Genomic DNA, 21,197 nt, shown 5'->3' with positions numbered 1-21,197 from the left:
CTTGAGCACAAACACTTTTGGTTTTCCAAGCATGCTCAGCTGTTCCTGCCCAGCAGTTGGCTCCTTGGGCTGCAGGTGAGTCCCACTGGTCTCTGGGCTCTACTGACCAAGCTCGTTCTCCGAGGCTGGGATCATGAGCAGACAAGTAAAGGTGGCAGACTCCACCTCACACCGACTCTCACTTCTCTGCCACGTGGCAAACAGTAAAGTGAGTTTGGACATGGAGTTAACACAGTAGAGTTACTGCAAAGGCTGAGGTGATTCCTATCCCCTGGGTGTTCATGGAACAGGGACCCACACTTGGACAGCTCCTGCTGTGTCTGCAGCCCAACAGAAGCCTCCCCTCGGCTCCCCTGCTTTGCTTTGAGCGCAGCACAAGCCCCATGAAATGGCTGACTTGAAAGAGAGATTAGTTCTGCTCAGTGATTAGTTTAGCTTCTCCTTTAGATGCAGAATTAGAATGTGGCTTATGCTGAATGGCTTTTCTGTTAAAGAAAGGCGTCTCCTTCTTCCCACCACTCCCAGAGGGGATTTACATTTTCTAGTGGTGTAAATGCAGGGCCCATCTCTAGGCTTCTCTTGGCTTATACCCATAATGCAGAACACCATGTGCAGGACATATGGCAGGACAACATCAACCTGCACCTTGGAAAAAAGAACCCTTGCCCTCCTCCAGTCAGTTTAGCCTTTTTCCATAACAGCCTATGTGGGTGAAAGGGAGTTAAAAAGAAATCCCAAACATGCTAATTAGGGTACAAGCCACAGGCAGCCTGCACAAGCCAGAAGCAACAGCCTGCAGCAAAACATATTTAGTCAAGTGTCCCAAATCCCCTTGATTTCTAAAGGATTAGCATTAAGGCCACTTTGAGGCTTTCATATGGAAAGAGCTGGGTCTTCAGCCCAAGGCATCTGGATTTGATAAATTTGTTACTGGCAAAATCTCTCAGAAATGAGCAGCATGTTGTAAAATAGGGGGCTGATCAGTCACTTTCTGGCAGCACAGCCAGTGTTTCCAAGCCCCGCTTGGAATTCACTACTCCAGTTAGGACGAAACTTATGGGAGTCACCCGTGTATTCCCAGCATTATGAAATACCTTTCCTTTCCTGTGTCACTGTTGCACAAGACAAGGAATCAAGCAAGGGTCCAGGTGTCTCCACAACTATAATCCAAGCTAAGCTTCAGCTGAGCTGGAGTTATGCATTTAACTAGAACACAGCTCAAAGAAACTTACAGTTTCAACAGGAAGAAAGAATAAGTATTCCTTGGAATTCAAAACTAAAGTACAAGCATCACTCAAGTTGCATGGAAATAAAAACTATTTTAATAGAACTGAGGTCTGTGAGCTGGAAGTGAGAAACATCAACCCATGGAACGTCTAAAAAGCACAATGGGGAGAGGTGGGCTGAGAGCCTGTATCTTCTCCAGTGATGAAAGGAGCTGCTTACCTCAGCACTCTGCTGGCTTGAACCCTCTCTGAGCAACTGGATTGTACTGCTTTACAGTCTGGCTGTGCTGGTATGATCTCCCTCAGACTGAGCTGCAGGGAATGTGGGTGATTTCACTTTTGGTCTGGTTTTTGTGAGGCTTGCAACCTCCACTGCAGCAACGTTATATAAAAAGGCAATCTTTCCACAGGTTCAGACCTGCATGTTTTGGGAAATGAGGGTAAGAGACTCGTTCTGCAGCATTTATTCTTGTTTGGCTGCTTTCTGAGAGAGAAGTTATTAAACACTCTGCTTCTGTGGGCTAAAAGGAGTTTGCCAGAATAAGGTCAAGGCAGAAGGTAATGGACTGCAAAGTTACACCATAGTGACAAGGACGGAACAGAGAATCTGTTGGTGTTAGCATCTTTAGCTATTGAGGATTTGCAGCTGGATGTTCCTCCAAAAAACGCTTTTCCTTGGATTTTGAGTGAACTGTCACATAAGGATGTTTTTTGCAATCCTACATTTCAGAGCACATGTTCTACAGTCTCCCACAAACACCATACTGGTTTAGGACATGACATGGCAACAAGATGCCAACAACTGTTCGCAAATATGGACAACTGAACACTGAGCCATGCTGAAAACTGGGATTTAACATGGTGTGGATCTTGGCTCACTTAGTGATTAAAGTAAAACAAGAAGCTAAAATTGTATCAAAACTGCTTTTCTAAAAAAAAAAAAACAGTACTTGGGCAATTGCTGTAGCTGGCAGAGGGAAGTTCAGCAGCTACCGCCAAGAACAAAGCAGAGATCCATGCCATGAAAATAAGCACAAGACCCCTGTACTCCTTCTGTACTGCAGCTGCCGGCTATCCAAAGCACTATGCTTGCATCCAACACGTTCTCTGTACCCATTATCACCTCACACAGAAATTTAAGCAAGTTGGCGCTTTGTTCCAAGGCTTTTTGATCTTTGTTTCAGGAAATTTCATCATCAGAGAAGCAAGAAAAGAATTAAACATGTTTTACTCACTCCTAGACCTGTTATCTCAGGGAGGCCATCTTCCATGGTATTACTCAACCTTCAGGTACAAAAAGGTGCTGAGTAGGTGGCAGCAATGTTACACCTTCAGGGAACATGACCAGGGTTTTCTCCTCCTCACTCATTCTCCTGATCCAGCCAGGATGCAGCTGAACAATCAGCTAAGTCTCTCTGCCCTCCAGTTTGAACTTGGAAGACAGCAGCAGCTCAGTTTTTTCTTGGGCAAACTCAGTGGAAGATGTCAAGCCTGTTTCTGCTCTCTCCACTGTGGTGTGAGAGCTCCAAAGGTCAAGTCAAGAGACTGACAACAGGCTAAGGAGAAAGCTCTTGTTCAGTTTACATATGCTGCCATTAGCACTGCTCTTTTGTCTGCATTCAGCACATTTTTTCACTGCCCTTCACATTATCTTGTTAATCTTCTGCTCCCATCAACATTTACTATGTTCCCAGTGTTTTTAGCACTTAATTCTCATTTCTCTGCCACAATCTTTATCTCAATTATGTCATGGCCTTTAAGTTGCAATTCATTTATGTTGCTACAAAAATTTGTGTCTGGCTCTGGAAATGGGCACTTTTTGTCTAATGAAAGATGCAGGGTTTCACCCTGTCCATTTTCCTTGCTGAAGGGCTGTTTGGCAGCTGGGAATGTCTGTGAGTTATTCTGGCAGTTGGCTGAATGGAACCTCTTATGCCACAAAGTCACGAAAAGACAGACTTTAAACATATCCTGAGGTACCAGCTCAGCTTAGTTTGTGACTTGGAAACAAAGAAGAGAAGCAGCAAAGGAATTTAGATCTGTCTTCAGATGAAGACTCTACATTTGTGCCATTAGAAAACTCAGGAGCTGTTCAATATCTTGGTCTGGCAAAAGACTAATTGTCTCAAGAGCTAAATCCAGTTCTTTTCATTATACAATTCCCTGATTTAAAAAAAATTAAAATATTGTGGTTATTCTGAAACACTAGTTCCCTACATAAAGCTTTAAGAAGAACCACATCCCTCTAAAAAAGCACTTCATCGTCCTCTGCTTGCTAAGGGCAGGCAGCTTCCCTAGAGTTTTCTCCTGTAGATTAAACAGCCTTTCAACTCAGTTCTGAAGAGAACCAGGTTTTCACAACCCCTTATTATTGAAAAGTGCCAGTAATTAAAAAACAAAAATACATCTGTGTGCTGTGCTTTTTCAATTAAGCTAAACTGAGTGTTATTTCAGTGATACTGAAAGCAAACATTTACCGGGAACAAAGCAAATGAGAAAATACTACTCTGGAAAATTCTCAAGCCAGTTTGTCTCCCAAGAGTAAGCAAAGAGCAAGGGTTTTTAGCAAGGCCTTCAGCAAGAAAACCTAATCTGCACAGCAGCTCTTTCAAGGAACACAGAGCAATGACGAGACAGCAGTAAAGGGTAACAGGAGTTCAGCATCCCTGCAGAAGACATAGGTTTGGGTGCTTGCAATTCTTTGGTGCTTTCATGATTTGCAGCCTCAAGTCCACAGCCACACAAAAAGTCCAAGGGATCAAAGAGATCTAGGAACACAGTTCTCTCCTCAGCCAAAAGCCTCAACTTATACTCTGCAGAGAGCACCACAGACCTAAAAAGAAGGTTGGCATGTTTTAGCATAACCCAGCTCGTCAGGCTCTGGAGGAGGACAAAGGTCTAGCTTCTTCCTTCACACAATATCTGGACTGTATTTCAGAACAACCTGTACCCTGGTAGTTACTGATGTAGGTAACAGATCACAGATGTGCACCCTTTTTTCCAGCTGGCCCCCAATTCAAAAAACTTCACCTTCTTTTATACAAAAACTCAGGTGAGTTGCTCTCTGAGGACACCATGCCACACTGAAAGTCTCAGAGGCAGGAACGCAAGATTTTAGTAAATGTGTATGAAACTCCCCAGATCTGGGTGTGTCTATTACTTGCTCTATAATACGTTCAGGGGTCTTTTTATTCATGTTTTGAGAAAGAAATTTTAAATCTACTGACCTGTTACTGCTCAGTTTATGAGCCTGGCCTGCAGGACAAACCTCAGGTTGTTGTGAGGAAGAAAGCTCCACCTCTATCAACTCTTCCTGTGTCTAATTACAGAAGATGGTCTCAACAAACTGTTCATAGCTGTTCCAGCACTACCTTCTGCTGAAAGATTAGGGAAGGTAATAATAATTTTTGGGGACATATTTATGATTCTCGCTCAGTTATAAACAGTACAAGTTTATTGCCATGAATATTTCGAAAAACTGGAAGATGGTGAAATATCACTAAGTCAAGAAGGAGGAGACACCTTGTAACTGGAACACCGAGGCTGTCCATGATGTCAGCCCAGGGAAGAGGCTGCATGGACCATGTCAGGTTCAGAGACCTGAACTTCCTGCAATACAATATGCACGTATGAAATACATTTGGTATTTTATTAAGTAAACAAAGCAATTATCAGTGCACATTTTAAGCAGCAAAAAGAAAAGAAGCACCTCAGACTTTCATACCGTAACAAAAGTTCCATGGAAGCTGCATTTTATTTGAAAATCCACCCATTTTTGCTAACATACATTTTAATATTTTAAACAAAAATAGAATCTGCAGAGACAATGCAGCAAGTATGCTTAATTCATGTACAGAATTGCTTTCGTATCATTGACTATCCTTCTGAAGGCCCCACTCCACCCAGAAGTTATGATGTATTTACACAAAGCACCGATCAACAGTGCTACTTAAATTCCTCGTGAACTAAATACCCACTAGACATATGTAAGGAAGCTACTTCCCCTTTTTTACTTTTAAAAGGTACATGATCATAAACGAGCCAAATGAAAAGGCTTTCCCCCCCCACACACAACACCTCAATTTATTTTTTTTACAGAAAAGAAGGAAAGTCTTAAAGTGAAAGCAATTCCTCACATTCATCTTGGAAAGGCCTTATAATGTCAAATGTAAAAATAATGACATGCCAAGCACAAAGCAATAAAGTTCCTTCCCAATGCACTAATGCTGAATTAAAAATGTAGTGCTTCTTCTAGTCAGTTAACTGTTCCCTTGCAAAATCCTAGGCACAGAATTGACTATAAGGATTAATGCGTTTTACAGCTCTTCCCTAATTCCCATATATACTGAGAATTCATTAGATTCAGACCTTTAAAATATTTAGTGCTCTGTATGTCAGCTGAAAAGCATTCTGAATCAGATTCATTCTTTGTGGATAAAAATCAGACATACTGTATACATCCATACTCATTTTCATAAGGAGTTTTTTTGATACAATATTAATGTTAAATTGATAATCATAAATAAATACAAACAATAATACATAAGGAATGTCTACTGCAAACTGAATATATAATTTTTAAAAAAAGTTAATTTCCGTTACTGCTGTGCCTACATTTGTGAGGACTGAAGAAAAGGTAACTGCAGAATTAAGAGTTAGGATTTGACCCTCCCCTGCCCAGAGTCTTGCTTCGAGTTACGGTAAAGGACACATCTCCAATCCAGACAGCATTTCCAAACACCAATATCAATTTCCAGAAGAAAAGCTTCTCTTTGTACATTACCAATTAAGGATATTATTAGAAGCTGAGAATATTGACATGTTAGTCACCGCGACAAAAACAGATCTTGGTCTTAATTCATGGCAATTCTTGGCTTTGTGTTGTGTACTGATGTCTTCTTATGGAGGTGTCCCAGCTTCCTTCATTGGTCTTCAACATTTTACTGCATCACTTAATGGAAGAGGAGAGTTTGAGAGACTGAAGCTCATTTTTTTCCTCGAAGTGGGAGTTTACTGCTGAGCACATCTTTTTGGAAACATTCCTTTCTCTTCCATCTAACACAGTTACATAAATTGAATCTGGAAAGATGAAAAACCCTGGGGTTAACAAGCAACAGAAGTAGGACTTCACTCTAAACCTTTTTTCTTCAAAAATTTCCATTCTTCTGATGCCCAAGCTACCCCATGATCGGAAGTTTTGAACAGAAATAAAATATTAAAAAAAAAAAAATCAGGGCCAGGAAACAACAAAAGCCATCAGGATGTTCTTCCAATGACACCAGCCTTTGGAATAGCTCTGCATTAAAAATAAAACCCACCTAGTTATCCATGAAATATTGTCACCAGCAGCAGCATGACACAGACCAACACTATTATGAAGAGAACTCAGGATCATTTTTCATGTTGAACCAGAGGAAGTGCACAAAGAAAAACAGTTGTTGTGTGCAATAAGCCTACTCTCTCTTTATACTATGAATTCTTGAATTTCTTTTTCATGTGTTCACTCATTTCACTATTTAATTCCCACCTGCCTCTGACTGGTCAAAACCAACACAACTTCTCCACTGCAGCTCTGTACCAAAATGGATCCCTGGCACATGTGAAACAAGCACCTCCTCCTGCATGAAGGGAACTCTGGTCAAGCCACGGGGAAGCATACGAGCACTCTGCCAGCAGCACTCAGGGCTCTGCTACTAACAGGGAACTCTGAACATTTTCCTGATGAGATGGTAGATACCAGCTAGCACCAGTTCCTTCTCCCTAACTGCAGCAAGTACCACGTGAGCTGGTTATATTTCCAATGGACTGAGGCAAAAACAGTCTCTAAACTGCTGAATTTAAATACACAATTTCCGAGTGACTTCCACAGTGCTTCCAACTCAACAAGATTTGATTTTTATTTCCTTCAGAAACAGTTCTAGCCACGTTAATAAAACTTGAATTAGAAATTTTTTGTTTCATATCACAAACACCAGCATCTCCCCAGAATAATGGACAATACCTAAGTTGTTCTACAAGAAATCCTGGAGAGAGAGCTCTGCAAAGGGATCCTTTCCTGAGGCTCTGTGAGGACTCTGACTGGAAGGGCTGGATGCTGCAGACAGCTAGTAAGAAAGACGACAGAGAAAGGGAAAGAAAAAGAAAACAAGGTCTCAGAATGACAGAATATGAAAGCTGAACGTGTAATGAAAGGACAAGGGGAGGTTAAGAGGCAAACTTGGCAGAAGTCAACTATTAAAACAAGGTGTTTGGTCATATGGAAAACAAAGCCTCTTCAATGGTTGGTGTAATGCAGAAACAAGCTGGACATGACCCTGCAGAAAGGAAAAGCCAGTGGCATTTGCCAAACAAGCAGATAAGCTCACACTTCTGTATCAGTTTTCCTCAAAAGATGATACAAAATATTCAGCCTGGCTCCTGTGAAACAGGTTAGTCCTCTCCTTGCTTTACTGGGAAAACAACAGCCTGTCAGGGAGAGATGATGCTGGGGTCTGGCCAGAACATGGCAGCTTTCCAGATGGTTTCTCCAGAAGGAACAGCTCTCAGCATCTTTTCTTGTCAAAACAGGATGCATATGAAAAGAGGCTGGATAGCAGAGAATAGATAATTCTCAATTTGGGACCTAGGAGGAGAGCATTTGATATATTCTGTGAGTAGGAGAAAAAAAGAACAAAAAAAAAAAAAAAAAAAAAAAGATGAGCGTTTCAACTGCTACCGTGGCTGTTTTAGGTGAGAACTCAAGACTGTGACTCAGTCTGTACAGTCAAAAATTGCATCCTACAGTCATGTACCTAAAACACCACACCACAAACTCAAGTCATATAAAGCACACAGAGGTGGGTAATACTGGCATTCCAACTGCTGCTGCTGAGAAGGACCAATAATCTGCAGGCTGTACTTTCAGGAGTGTTTGCTATTTGTTGATTTAACTTTCCTTCTGTGTTAGTACTTTTCCCATTATAAACGGTGTTTTGTTAAATCCTATTGGCCACCCCCCTGGGTAGAACATGCATGTTTTTGCAGTTACAAGTCAAAGTCAGCATGCTCCAGTTTGGGCTCCTCACTGGAACAGTTTGTTCAGAACCGAGTCACTTTGCACTCTGTGCCAACGGCAAAAAACATTGGCATTTCCAAAGGAAAAGGTCTTCATGCAGGCACCTACCAACCTACACATGACAGGGCATCTGCTTATGGGAATTGCTTGCTTGGAGTGCAAATATTGACATTGCACATTTAAATTTTTCACATGAATGTGCATCTGTGCATCTTGGAAATCACATGAGCAGAAGGACTTCCTTCAGGATCAGTACATGCTTGATCTGCATTGGAATCTTCATCTCCACCCAAAACCCCACTCCCAGTGGGGCACTCAGATCCAGTCACCATAAATAAATTATGGAAAAGTCATGAGACAGAATAGGAAATGCTTGAGAAGCAGTTTCAGGATGTCAGAATTTCCCCTCTTAAACTTGTTTCTTCCCTTTGGAAAGCCACAGGCAGACTAGTGATATGGTCCAATAGAGTCCTAACTTCAGCAAGGAATGCCTGCTGCCACTTGATTTCAGGAGACACTTGTCCTCTTCATGGTCAAATGTCTCCAAGTCACATACAAAAACTCCTATCAAACTGAGCTGGCAACTCTCCAACACATATCAAGTCCAAAGTAACATCCCAGTTTGAAAGCAGTGTGAAAGACTGGTAGGTTAGAGTAATTTGTGCAACATCAGCACATAACCAGACACAGGGGAAACTTCAGGAAGCCTGTTCAGGTTAAAATGTGAGATAAAAACCTGACAATGCTATTACCTAGATGCCATAACTGAATAAAGACAAGATACAACATCTTGCAGCAAATACACATTTTAACAAGATTCCTCTAATTATTAAAAAGGAGGTCTAAAAAAATACATGGAAAGTATAGTTAGACAGTTTCCTACATTGCACCTCTCCAGACGACTGTTCATAAATAGATCTGAAAACCAGGACCGCTCTTAGCAGTTTCTAAGAAGCATTTAAAACATACCAGTGTTGGCCATCAGTTTCTCTGGTGCTGATCTAACTGGAGCTGTGGATTTAGTGCCCCTACTGCCCAGAGCTGGTGTGATGTGAAATGCACTGCACTGCTCACCTCCAGCATCAGCCATCACTTCTCGCTGCCTCCAACAAAGACAAAGCTCCCTGGAGTCACAGTAAAACCTACGAACCCATCCATAAGCAAGCATTGGGCTGATTGCCATCATTAACTACCTTCTGGTTTCCCATGAAACAAGTCTGTTTTAGCATATATTTTAGGGGTAATCTGCCAAAGCAAGCATCTCTAAGGTCTACTTCCTGACATTAGGGTATGAAGTTCAGGACAGACTTTTCTTACAGTTTCCAACAGCCCTCGAACCATCCCCCCCCCACACCCAGCCAAAAAACAACCACAAAACACATCCACCAAACCAACTTACTTATTTGCACATTTACCTATTCTCCATCACCCAGGTGATCACTCCTGCAACTTGCCGTGTACAGCTGGCTGTGTTAACAACTGCAGTGTTACAATTTACATAGATGTTAGCAGTAGGTGCAGTGATTTCTTTATTCTATTTTAAATCTTAAATTTTGCACTATCCATCTGCTTCCCCCTCCTAAGGCTAGGTCTTTCTGGAGACAATCACACCAGAACATGTGACGTGTGAAGGCACCCAGATTTGTCCTAACTGTACCATTTTATATTGGTCAACACAACACCGCAGCCGGTTTAAGAGCCAAGCCCTGCTGCTGCACATTGTGACACTCAGGCCTTGTGATGGGCAGACACATTCCAGCCCCTGTGCATCAGGCATATCTGCCTTGTCTGGAACACTGGGCATTTGCTGTACTGTATCACATCTGCCATCCCTCTGCTTGAACCACCAGCCTGCCCCCTCCTCAGACACACACACACACACACTTCCCCCTGACCAGCTACAATGTCATCAAACAACTCCATTCTCACTGTTCTGGGTAGCGTAAGGTAATAGTTTGCAGTGGGTGATGCCCACTACTTTATTATGATGAAAACTTATTTTCTTTCTCAGATGGGAAATACTGCAAGATACATATTTTCAAAGAAAAATTACGCACCTTTCAAAACTATGAATGACTTCTGCACTCAGTTTTTCAAAGAAATTACTGTTCTAGTTTCATTTTCAATTGTTTTGCCTTTAAAACCCAAACTACTCTTGCTTTTGACTGCAACAATTAGGAAAAAAGTTGCCAGCGTGTAATGAGAACACCTGGAAGAGAAGCAAAATAGGTATGTCTAGAAATAAAAAAAACCCTTATTTATTAAGACTTATCCTTGAGAGCATCAAGTTATGAGCAACAGTTTCATTTATACAAAAACTACACAATATTAAGATGCTTATTTTCCCAGTGTGTTCTCAACTCACTACAACTCGGCAATAAGTTTTTGGCAACAACTTCATATCTGTCATCATGCTTTTAAGTACCTACAGCTTTCTTTACTGTAGACAACACCCAAGATCTACCAGGAGACTGGAGGTGATATAATCTGGTGCTTTAAAAGTAAACATGAAAAACAACTTCGTTTTTGGCAGTGATGTTGCCTTGGACAAAACCAGTATTAGAGCAATGGTGTTGACAGTGATCCATGTTTGCATTGTGTGCCTTTCGGATAACCATAATTTATTCTTTCGGATTTGTTTACTGGCCCTAAGAAGATGTGTTCCTATTTCTTTTACTTTCCTTTTACTATTTCTGGCACAAGAGCATTAACTGTACTTAAACTGTGAAATACACTCCCAGAAGAGCCTCAAGACTCAGCACACTGTAAATTCAGTGTGATAAAAGTATAATTCTCTTCCATAGCTATACATTAATAAACTCTGCTGTGTATGGGGAAGCTCTCACATGCAGCCCCTGTTTAATTTAAGATGATTTACTGATGTCAGGCTTGGGAAAACTCAATACCTTCCAGTAACACAGACAGTGTCTCAGGGAAAGCCCTTCTTGGTCACAGCAAATGCTGACTCAAAGGGTGTGTTTTCAATGAAATTAATTCTCACAGGAGCCAAACATCGTCAGATAAGAGAATAAATATAGCTCCACACACCTCACTTGTGACTAATTCCTCTTTCTCCTGTTCTGACAGCCAGCTGGGATTCAACCTAGGCCACGCCCTGCAATGTCAAATGAAGCAGTAAGGCTCACTGAGCTATTCAGACCCATCTACTTGTTCATAACTGAATCAGGCAGGTGTTTTGTTTTTAAAGGATCATTTCCATTTTTTTTTTTAATGTAGAGAAAACTCCTATCCTTGAATATCCTTTTACTTGGTCAATATTTAAAAACTGTCATAAACACTATTTGTCCTCTTGAAATGGTATAAAACCCATGTGAAAAATACCAAATCATTTAAGTGACAGTGGAGATGCAAAGCAGCTCTCAGAAGTTCAAGAAAAAGCCAGTTGAGAACTGCATTTCTAGCTAAAGAAGTCTAACAGCATCCCCTTCAGATAGAGCATTTAAAAGAAGATATTTAGAAAAAAAACCTCTATCCATAAGGCTGTGGGTTTTGAAGAAGACAATGGGCATACAGCCCACTGGCAGCACACAGCAGAACCTTTCTTATTAAAGCATCAGACTGAGACACTGGAAAATGCTTGAGGCTCTTTTTAGTTCCAGCTTAATGCCAAGTTCTCTTCCCTCCACAGTCTAGTCCCAAACTCTGCAGTTATACCAACCTATACCAAGGTGAAGTTATATATGAATGCTTTTAAATACTCACCTATAGAGACAGAGCTCTTTGTAGTAAGATCAAAATACAGGCACAATATATTTCATTTTTCTAATAGAAGTCAGATGGACAGAGTGAACTTTGAAAAAGAAGCATCTGATAGGTGAGTAAAACCACACTTAATCCTAGAGCTTCAGTCTGCCAGCTAAACTTGGCTCTGCCTCTAACTGCAGTTCACAAACACAAAGTCTTAATGATCTCAAAATTTCCCAAAAGTGGTATGAAGGTGGTCAGGGCTACCCACCCCCTCCTCCTCCTACTTTTTAAAATGTTTTTCCTACTGTAAAAAAAGCCCCTCTCTTAAAGATGCCCATTGGGTTATAAAAGTGAGTTCAGACAGAAATTTTGCAATGACAGACATTTGCAAAAGAAACAGTAAAAACAAATTAACAGGTATGTATTTAACTCCAGTATCAATGCAGTCAGTTTCTGAATGGCCCTTTGGCACACTCATTCCAGTAGGTTAGGTAATCAATCTGGATACAACACATCCCAAGAAACAGGTAACCAGGGGATTTAAGAAGCACTCCGTCCAAGCACTTAACAGGGAAAGCTAGGTAGGTGGGTATTGCTATTGCACATGTCCACTGTAATGCAAATGCAGTCTCCTGAAAAACCATGGAGGAACACAAAACCCACTGGAAACTAGACGGACGTGCCATGTGCCTCCCACTGTGGTGGTCAGGACCAACCATTGGGTGGTGGGTTGAGGTTCCACCAAGTTTGTTTCCAATTTTTCCAAACCTATCCAATGCAGCTATGGACATAAAAGGCTACACACCCTGTTTGGCCCCTGAAAAATGCTGTAATACAAGCACACACCTTGCATCTTGAGTACTTTATAAGCTAATACTTTTAATTGTAACAGGGGAAAGAACAGTGACACATACACTTAGGAAAAAGATGTAATAGCCAATTTCACAAAGCCACACTCTGGTAAAGCAGCATGGAATACGATATTGGGGAAAAAGCTCATCTTCAGCAAAGAGCACAGACATTAGCTTTTCCTACTCTTTGTCATTGTTACATTCCCAGAAAAAACAGCGCCTGAAAAAAAACCTACCCTTTTAGCTTTGGTAACCTGAACTTGCTTCTGTCAACATGGATACAAGCATATAGGAAGCAAGCCTCCCATGAACCACTGGGCTTGTGCAATAATTTGCCCAACACAAATAAGAGATATTAATTATATCTATGTATAAAATTAACATATTAAACATAGTGCTAAAGAAACTGCCTCGTGCAATTCATTCCCAGCACCAATAATTTGAATATACACTACCTGTGCTCCTGGTACAGGGCCAAAGGGGTTTGGTGGTCTCATGACTGGCTGACTGTATATCAAAGTTGGCTGTGTCATTACTGGTATGCCTCCCATCTGTGATGGCTGAAAAAACCCAGACAGCATCAAATCACACACAGTATTTATAGATTGCAAGTATTTAAGGAGATAAATGAAAATGGCAAATAGGTGAAAAGTCTTGGTCATATTTGAGACATGCAACCATGTGAGATCCATCTACAATATTCTGCAAATAAAGGTTGCCAGAAAGGAACATTAGAGCCTTTCCAAGGAATTGTCTCAATAACAACTGAGCCTATTCAATCTCTTCCTGCAAAGATCTGAAGCATGAAAACACTTGTTAGACAAGCATTTGTGCTGGTTCTTCTGCTCCCAAACATGAGGTCTGACAGCACTTCCCTGACTGCCTCTGAAAGCACAAGCACAATTTTGCAGATGGCAGTGCAGTGCTGACAGAGTACAGGACAAAATGGAAAACTGAGGGCTGTACATGGAATTAATGTTAAGTCATTATGCAGAGTCAGTGTTGCCAACACTCCAGCTGAGCCAAATTAAGAGTTTAATGTGTATTAATGGTCTTACAAGTCAGATTATATTTTACATAGATGCCCATCTCTGGCACTGCTTTTGGCATTCCTCTCAGGCTTGGGTTGACAGACAGCAGCACTCCTACTGAAACAATCCCCATTCCAAGCAGCTTTTCCCTGACTAATCCTAGTGCTGGTGGTACTCCTCCTGTCATGCCAACCAGCTGTTTGGGCAATCACAGGGTGAACCCATTCAGTAAACTGACCCTAATGAAAAGGCCCTATAAAGAATTATAAGAGCAACTGAACAACTGCTGGCCCAAGACACAGGAAGCAGCAGCCAGGGAATGCCCAGGCACAGTGCTACAGCACTAAGCAAGCTGCCTGTCCCAGCACACTCGCAACATATGGGAACACAAGGGAAAAGTCTGCACTTGGAGAGGACCATCCTCAGAGCTCTGGTCGCCACTACTGCTTTTATAAAAAACTAAAAAGGTTTCACAGCAAGAGTTGTAAATTGAGTCAACATTTCACAGATTCCTCATGGTAAATGTCCTCAGTAAAGTCTGAATGAGCCAGGGCAGATTTCAGGATGTGCTACAGAGCCCACTGGCCATTCTGTAATGGCCCACCTTACTCACCTACTTAGACACTGCACATGTTTGAACAAGCAGCAGCAACTCAGGGTAACAGTTATGGCTCCTTAATCCCAGTTTGCATTTCACATTGACATTTAAGCCCCACAATCAAACATAACACAACAACATAATATAACAAGTAACATTACTTCTCATACACTACGTATGTTACCTTCCCCTGCTTCTGACTCAAAATAACTATGAAAATGCTGCTGGTACCACAAGATCAAAGTTGTATAGATCAAATTTGAATCCACGCTAATGCTAGTTTAATTGTAATAGCTTTGATCAAGAACATGGGAGTTTGTGGATGGGTAATGGGGAATGATACGATACATGATACTCTCCCAAGAACACAGTTGGCCACTTCTTCAGTTCACTTACTGAGGGCACACAAGTTCTAAGTCATTAAGCTAATTTGATTATATGATGAAACATTTAGCTTTTTTCCTTTAATCTGTGAGGCATTTAATAGAATAACTGCTTGAATTAAGTTTTCTTGCCTTTTATTCACCCAGTAAAGGTGTGCTGCATCAAAATAATTCTAAAAAGATCTAAGGCGTCTCATTTCACAATTATTTTAAAATTTAAGGTAAAAGCAAACATTTTCAGAGCAAAAAGCAAGAAGGTCAGGTTTATGTCAAAAGCCTTGAGGCACTGGTGTGTCACTAACAGATCCAATTCTCAACCAAAACCACACCATATTGCAGTGTTGCCAACTTGCAATTTTGTAGCATTAATCATCACAGATACTAGCTCCCAACTTCAGCAGATGGTATTTAAGGAAGGCTTCACTTCAACAAGAAACTATTTCTGTTCTGAAAGCAGCTATTTATATTGACATGATAAACTTACTTCTATGATACATTTATTTCTATGCCTATAAAGATCACCAAGAACAGGCACTGTGTTAATTTTCATAGAATCACAGAATGGTTTGGGTTGGAAGGGATCTTAAACATGACCTAGTTCAATTTTAAGAAGTTTATGAATAGAACAAGTGAAGTAAGGAAGAGCAGACTTAATTTCAGACAAACAGCATGTAAGTGGTTCAGAAAACCGGAAGTTAATTTGGTGAGGAATAAATGAACTGGAGTTGAAATTCACTCTGCAGTAGAATAGTTCAGAAAAACAAGAGCTACTAAACTATAAGCAATCAAACAATATATAGCATCTGCCTGGTTGGAGTTGTAGGAATTCCACTCACCATCACGTAGCCCATCATTCCTGTTGGTGTTGTGGCAGGATAGGCCATTACAGGGGGTGCCTGGTGTGAGAAACAGAGGTCAACTGAGAGGAGAAGGTATCTGCTGCATACTCCAAGACATTGCTTTCTAAGGATCAACTTCAGCACTCAGCTTATTATGAACATAGCAAAGAATAAATAGGATTTGCAGTCTAATGTTAAGAGTGCATCCTAATTATTTCAGATGGAGTATGAAAATTTCTGGGCCATCTTGGCAAATCTCTAACAATGTATTTGTTTTTATCATGTTAGGATTCTGGCTGTTTGAAGTAAACTGCAAGTACCACTCTCTCAACATCCTATTTAGAGAACACAGTACAAGACTCAGAAAAGTTTGAGAGAAAATATTCATGAAGCAGAAGCACTTTTTTTAATCCCATGAAATATATATCTTATTTCATTATCAAAAGTAATGGTGCACAAGGAGTCTTAAGAGAGAATTTCAAAGACCAAAAGACCAAATTTTCATGGCTTCTGCTAACACTTAGAGGAATTCTCTTTAGCCAGTATGGACACAGTATGAGAATTCTCCCAGCAGGCTTTAATATAAATTAGACTCTCACAGGAATACCCAATTTACATTCCCTCTTCCTCACTCACTCCATTCACTGCACATGAACATGCTAGTAGTCCTCTTAGCACTTGGCAGATACATTTATTACCCTGATGTGCTTACTGTCCTTTTATGAAGGTACAGTACAGTTGCTGTCAACAGACAAAGCCTGGGTGAACTTCTGTTTTGTGAACAGCTTAGCAATATATATATATAGAAAAACAGCTGATATATCTTAGAAATATAAATAAAGACAGCTCTTGACTCTTAGCCATATTCTTTATTCTACAGTTTATTATCCGCTTTCTAAATTAGTATTAACCATTACCAGGACAAAAGAGTTGGATTTTTTTTTTTTCAGACTAAACTGGTGCTTACAGATATTCAGATAGCTTACTGTCTATCCACTCCACCTCCTCTTAGTCTTCCCTTTTAGAAAAAAAACAGTAATTTTCATGCTTTTGCTGTGGGGAATTTCTATTCAAGACAAACATGATAAGCATTTCTTGGTACACAGACATTACTGCTACAGGAAATAGGGAAATAATAAATCATTAATCATATTGGATGAATTAAAGCAGAAAAATTGTTTCATCAAAAATAGTGCATCAAGAAAGCTGCTTCTAAATTCAGTTCTAAAGTATCAGCTGCCTTTTTTTTTTTTAATAGTTGAGCCAGTGCAACAGGATTTCAATAGCCATGAGAACAGATGGAAAATCATCTGAACAGTGTATTCACCATATATTTCACACAGTGGGCAAAGCTATCCTGAAAATCACAACTTTTTGTTTGTTTGTGTTTTTTGTTTTTTTTTGGTCGTGTACACACACCTACGCAAACATGCTGAATAAACTTATTGTTGAGTGCTCAAATAAAGGACCTACAACCCTGTAGTTACAGAATTACCCTGGAATGAAAACAGAATGCAGGGAAAGACCAATATTACTGCTGACATAAAGAAAAAAAGTCCTTTGAAATGAAAGCCTGCATTTCTCAGACAGCAAGCACAGGTTATTTCTTGCCCTCTGTAAACTAACTGCATTAATTTTCTTTTTTTCATATGAGCATTCATGACATATTGGTCTCTCCCCACTTTAAAAAAAAAAATTTAAAAAAATCAAGATCTACCATAAATGTGGATCAAGTGCCACGTATAACAGAAGCCTGTGAGATTTCATGCAGTTATTCAAACACAATATTTTTATCTTCATTCAGAATTCACCAAACGCATTAAAGGCAGCACAGACACACACCCCGGCTCTCTGGCAGCAGATGGTACAGTTTAAAGCGAGGAAAAATAATCTTGGTATTTCCCATGCCATCATTCAATTCAAGAGCCTGCACACCACCTATGAAGTTTGTGTATGCTAGGAAAAGCTCGATTTTTGGCACACCAAAGATTTTCAAATGAGAAATGTGTAAATAGCAAGGAGGTTATGAGATTCTGCAACGGCAGTGGTTAATATCAGCATGCCAGTCGATTGCAAAAAGGCTGTGGGTTGTTTGACTTACGTATTGTGGAAAATGCATGCCATTCTGTATTTCCCAGGGAGAACAATTACATAATGCAATAACACTGGATTAGAAGCAAATACTTACACAACAGAATATACACAGATAGCATTTTAGTTCACAAATACATTAAATGTTTACTTCAACACATTCTTGTAATTCAAGTCATTCACTGAGACAACATACCTGTGATACTGTCATTGGTATTAGGTTTGACATAGGTTTGCTTAGTCCATTTATTTGGTATATGCCTTTTTCACCAAAGATTTTCAAAAGCATATTTATTTAGCAAGCAGCACCAACTCCACAATAAATGGACCAGCAGAGGAAAACAAAGCTTTTTTTTTCCCCCTCACACTATTTCTTTTCCAGGTTTTTGATGTTTATAGAACAGTTTCACAGCAAGTGTCTCAACAGTATCTCTCAATAATAAAAGCTGTTAAATGTAATGACTTATCACAAGATGTAGATATAAGACATGAGTTATTAAACAGATTCAAGCATACAGCTAAACTCAAACCACCAGTCATTAATGCAGGTAAGTAGTTACAACTTCTTAAATAACTACACGCCCTCCAGTAAGAATCCACAAACATATACTTCTCCCTAAATAAATGTAGTGAGTTGATAGGGGACACCTGGTCGGGAAGAGGTGGCGGATCCAGGGAGACAAGTTCTATCTTTCCAAATCCACAGCACTTCATTACTACACTGCGGATTCAACCTGCCCCAGTCAGATACAATAAACCCTTGAGGGCAGTTTGTCACCTGTTCTGTCTACATACAGTTCCCCAGGTCACTGGTGAAAGGGTGAGTAGGATTCACGTGCAAAAATGTTCTGTGAACATTGTGGAAACTACTTCTGTAAAGCTGTAACATGTACTTAAAAGCACTCCCCCTACACTGCTTCCCCAAAATCCTTGCCAATACTACCTGTTAAAACAGACATGAATTTGCTCATCAAAACTGACATGGATTAAAAGCAACTGCACACTCTTGGGTAGGAAAGCAGTAGTTATGTACATTAAATAAGCTGTAGCCATAGACACCTCTGCAAGTATCAGTGGGGCCAGTTCCCACCCCCAGAGCAGGCCAAGTTACAGTGTAATGATGCATGACCTATAAATTCACCTGAAGGACACTTTCACACTTCTGCTTTTCTAGACTGCCAAGTACCTTCTCATTCCTTGGGATTCAGAGTTTTATGTCAAACTCATAGAATTGTTTGGGTTGGAAAGTCCTCTGATAACCTACATTCAACCCCCCTGCCATGGACAGGGACACCTTCCACTTGACTAGGCTGCTCAAAGCCCCATCCAGCCTTGCCTTGAACACTTAGATAGACTGGGGCATCCTCAGCTTGTCTGGGAAAGCTGCACAAGTGCCTCACCACCCTTGCAGTAAAGATTTTTTTTCCTAGTATTTAATCTAAACCTGACCTCTGTCAGTTCACAGCCATTGCCCCTTGTCCTGTCTCCACATGCACTTGAAAAGTCCATCGAGCGAAACCCAGAGACTCCTACATCCCATGAGAGAGGCTGCTCAAACACTACTGAAGTTTGTGCTAAACCTGCACGTCACATCACAAACGATTTACTAGAAGCACGTAGAAAAGAAAAACAAATCCCAGTAGTACATAGCTCCAACTGACCACTTCTTGAATTTTCTATCACCCTCTTACTGCAACTGTAGAGCATTTTCAAATTCACCCATTATACATCACCCTGCAGATCTAAATTGCAGGGAACTCACTATTATAAAATGAGCATTTGCTTACCAATGTTGGAGCATTCCACGCAGTTGTAGGTGCAATCTTGGGTTGCCAGTTGGAACCACCTGTTAGTTTCTTTTCACCTGGCTGAGTCCAGTTTACATCACTTCAAATAAATTTTTTAAAAAACTGTTAGAAAACATTGGGCTTTCTTATAAAACTTTCTCAGGTAAACACCATTTCCATTTGGGAATGAGGCTTTTATTGATGAAGCTCATTTAGCAAAGGGGTTGATAAAAAATTTCATGACAATGTGATTTGGCTTGGAAAATTAAGAAAAGAGGTTCAGCACGAGCCCCCTCAGCATCTCAGTCAAGTTGCCCAGAATAGGTAAGTTAGTGTATCTGACTGAGGTCAAGATATTTGAGTTAGATTTCAAGACAGCATATTAGGTTTCTGAATGATTTCAGAGTTGGCAGAGATGGACCAAATAAACTTGAAATTCGCCAATCCCATTTCTTAACTTTCCTGCTAGAGCAGATGTTCACTACCCTTGAATACACACACCCTGCTGCAGAATTCATTTGTCTAAAGGTCAGCCTCCAGACCGAGGCTGCAGTTCCACAATCTTTAAAACCACTCTGCTCACACTCAGATCTTACCAAGTATTTAAGGAGTTCTATGACTACCTGCAACAACTACAAAGAAACATTTTAATGAAGTAATTTTTTAAAATATACCTAAAGTCTGAAACAAATCAAAGACAGGACACACTGCCTGCTGCTGTCACTGCCACTCAGTCTACAGTTACCTTCCAACAGCTCTCAACAATTCATCTTATACAAGAAGTACAATCCCACATGTGCTCTAAAGGCTAACTTTATGTTGGCATGCACAGGTTTCAACGTGCACATTCAGTTTTACTATCATGAAAATCCAAATGCTCAACTTCTGATTAAGCATACTCACTTTTTAGTAGTTCCATTTCCAATGCCCAAATCTGTCACAAAGGAGAAAAAGAGACTACTGAAATTCTGTTTGTTTAAAAGAAATCAAATACGTATTCACAAATTAAAATAAGTATTTACATATTAGTGGTTCCATACTTACTGCCTACAAGATTGGCTAAAGATGAATCCAAATCATCTGACACTAATTTATTAGGTGGTACTTTGGCAACTGGAAGACTCTGGTTTTGAGAGGCCACTGTTGGTTTTAGGAGACCACCTAGTTCATCAAAGCCTTGGAATGAGAAAGATAAGTCATTTGAATTGCAGGCCTTCCACAAATGTCATGACATTCAACTAAACAGACAGCAAAGTCAACACAACAGCTAAAATACGGAGATATTTACCATATTTTTTTATATGGTATTTACCATATCTTTCATTTACCATATCTATCAGTGAAATAAGATTTCACTTCAGTGGTTTAAACTATGAGACAATTTTACATGGAATGGGTTAATAGTGACTGTAAAGCAGTCAAAACATAAAACAAAGAAAAAATATATAAAGTGTTTCAATCTTACAAAAACACGGATTTGCTTTTAGCAAATGGCTAGCTTGCAAAAAAAATAAAAAGGAAAAATGGTGTCAAGAGTCTAACGCAAAAAACCAGAAAATATTTACTTTCCAGATGCTCAAAAGAACAGAAAGAGCACTATGACTTCAATCCAAACTAACTGTGTATCAA

General features: G+C 40.1%; 1 protein-coding gene across 4 annotated transcripts in view; it reads right to left on the bottom strand.

Moving 5' to 3' along the window:
- Positions 1-4,712: 4,712 nt before the first annotated feature.
- The window catches only part of PICALM (phosphatidylinositol binding clathrin assembly protein), a 67,354-nt gene continuing 50,869 nt past the window's right edge, over positions 4,713-21,197 (bottom strand). For 2 of the 4 annotated variants that reach the window (XM_062487489.1, XM_062487490.1), the window contains 8 exons: positions 20,613-20,744; positions 20,472-20,502; positions 19,569-19,668; positions 17,792-17,815; positions 15,688-15,747; positions 13,295-13,399; positions 7,228-7,330; positions 4,713-6,305 (listed from right to left, as the gene is read on the bottom strand). In XM_062487489.1, coding sequence (XP_062343473.1) covers positions 7,238-7,330; positions 13,295-13,399; positions 15,688-15,747; positions 17,792-17,815; positions 19,569-19,668; positions 20,472-20,502; positions 20,613-20,744 — 545 coding nt within the window. In that variant the 3' untranslated portion in view covers positions 4,713-6,305; positions 7,228-7,237. The remainder of the gene's footprint in view (positions 6,306-7,227; positions 7,331-13,294; positions 13,400-15,687; positions 15,748-17,791; positions 17,816-19,568; positions 19,669-20,471; positions 20,503-20,612; positions 20,745-21,197) is intronic. The other 2 variants (XM_062487491.1, XM_062487492.1) reach the window with 2 other exon arrangements.

This window comes from Cinclus cinclus, chromosome 2 (assembly GCF_963662255.1).
Source record: "Cinclus cinclus chromosome 2, bCinCin1.1, whole genome shotgun sequence".
In the NCBI taxonomy this organism is placed as follows: domain Eukaryota; kingdom Metazoa; phylum Chordata; class Aves; order Passeriformes; family Cinclidae; genus Cinclus; species Cinclus cinclus.
This window is presented reverse-complemented; position numbering and strand designations above follow the sequence as displayed.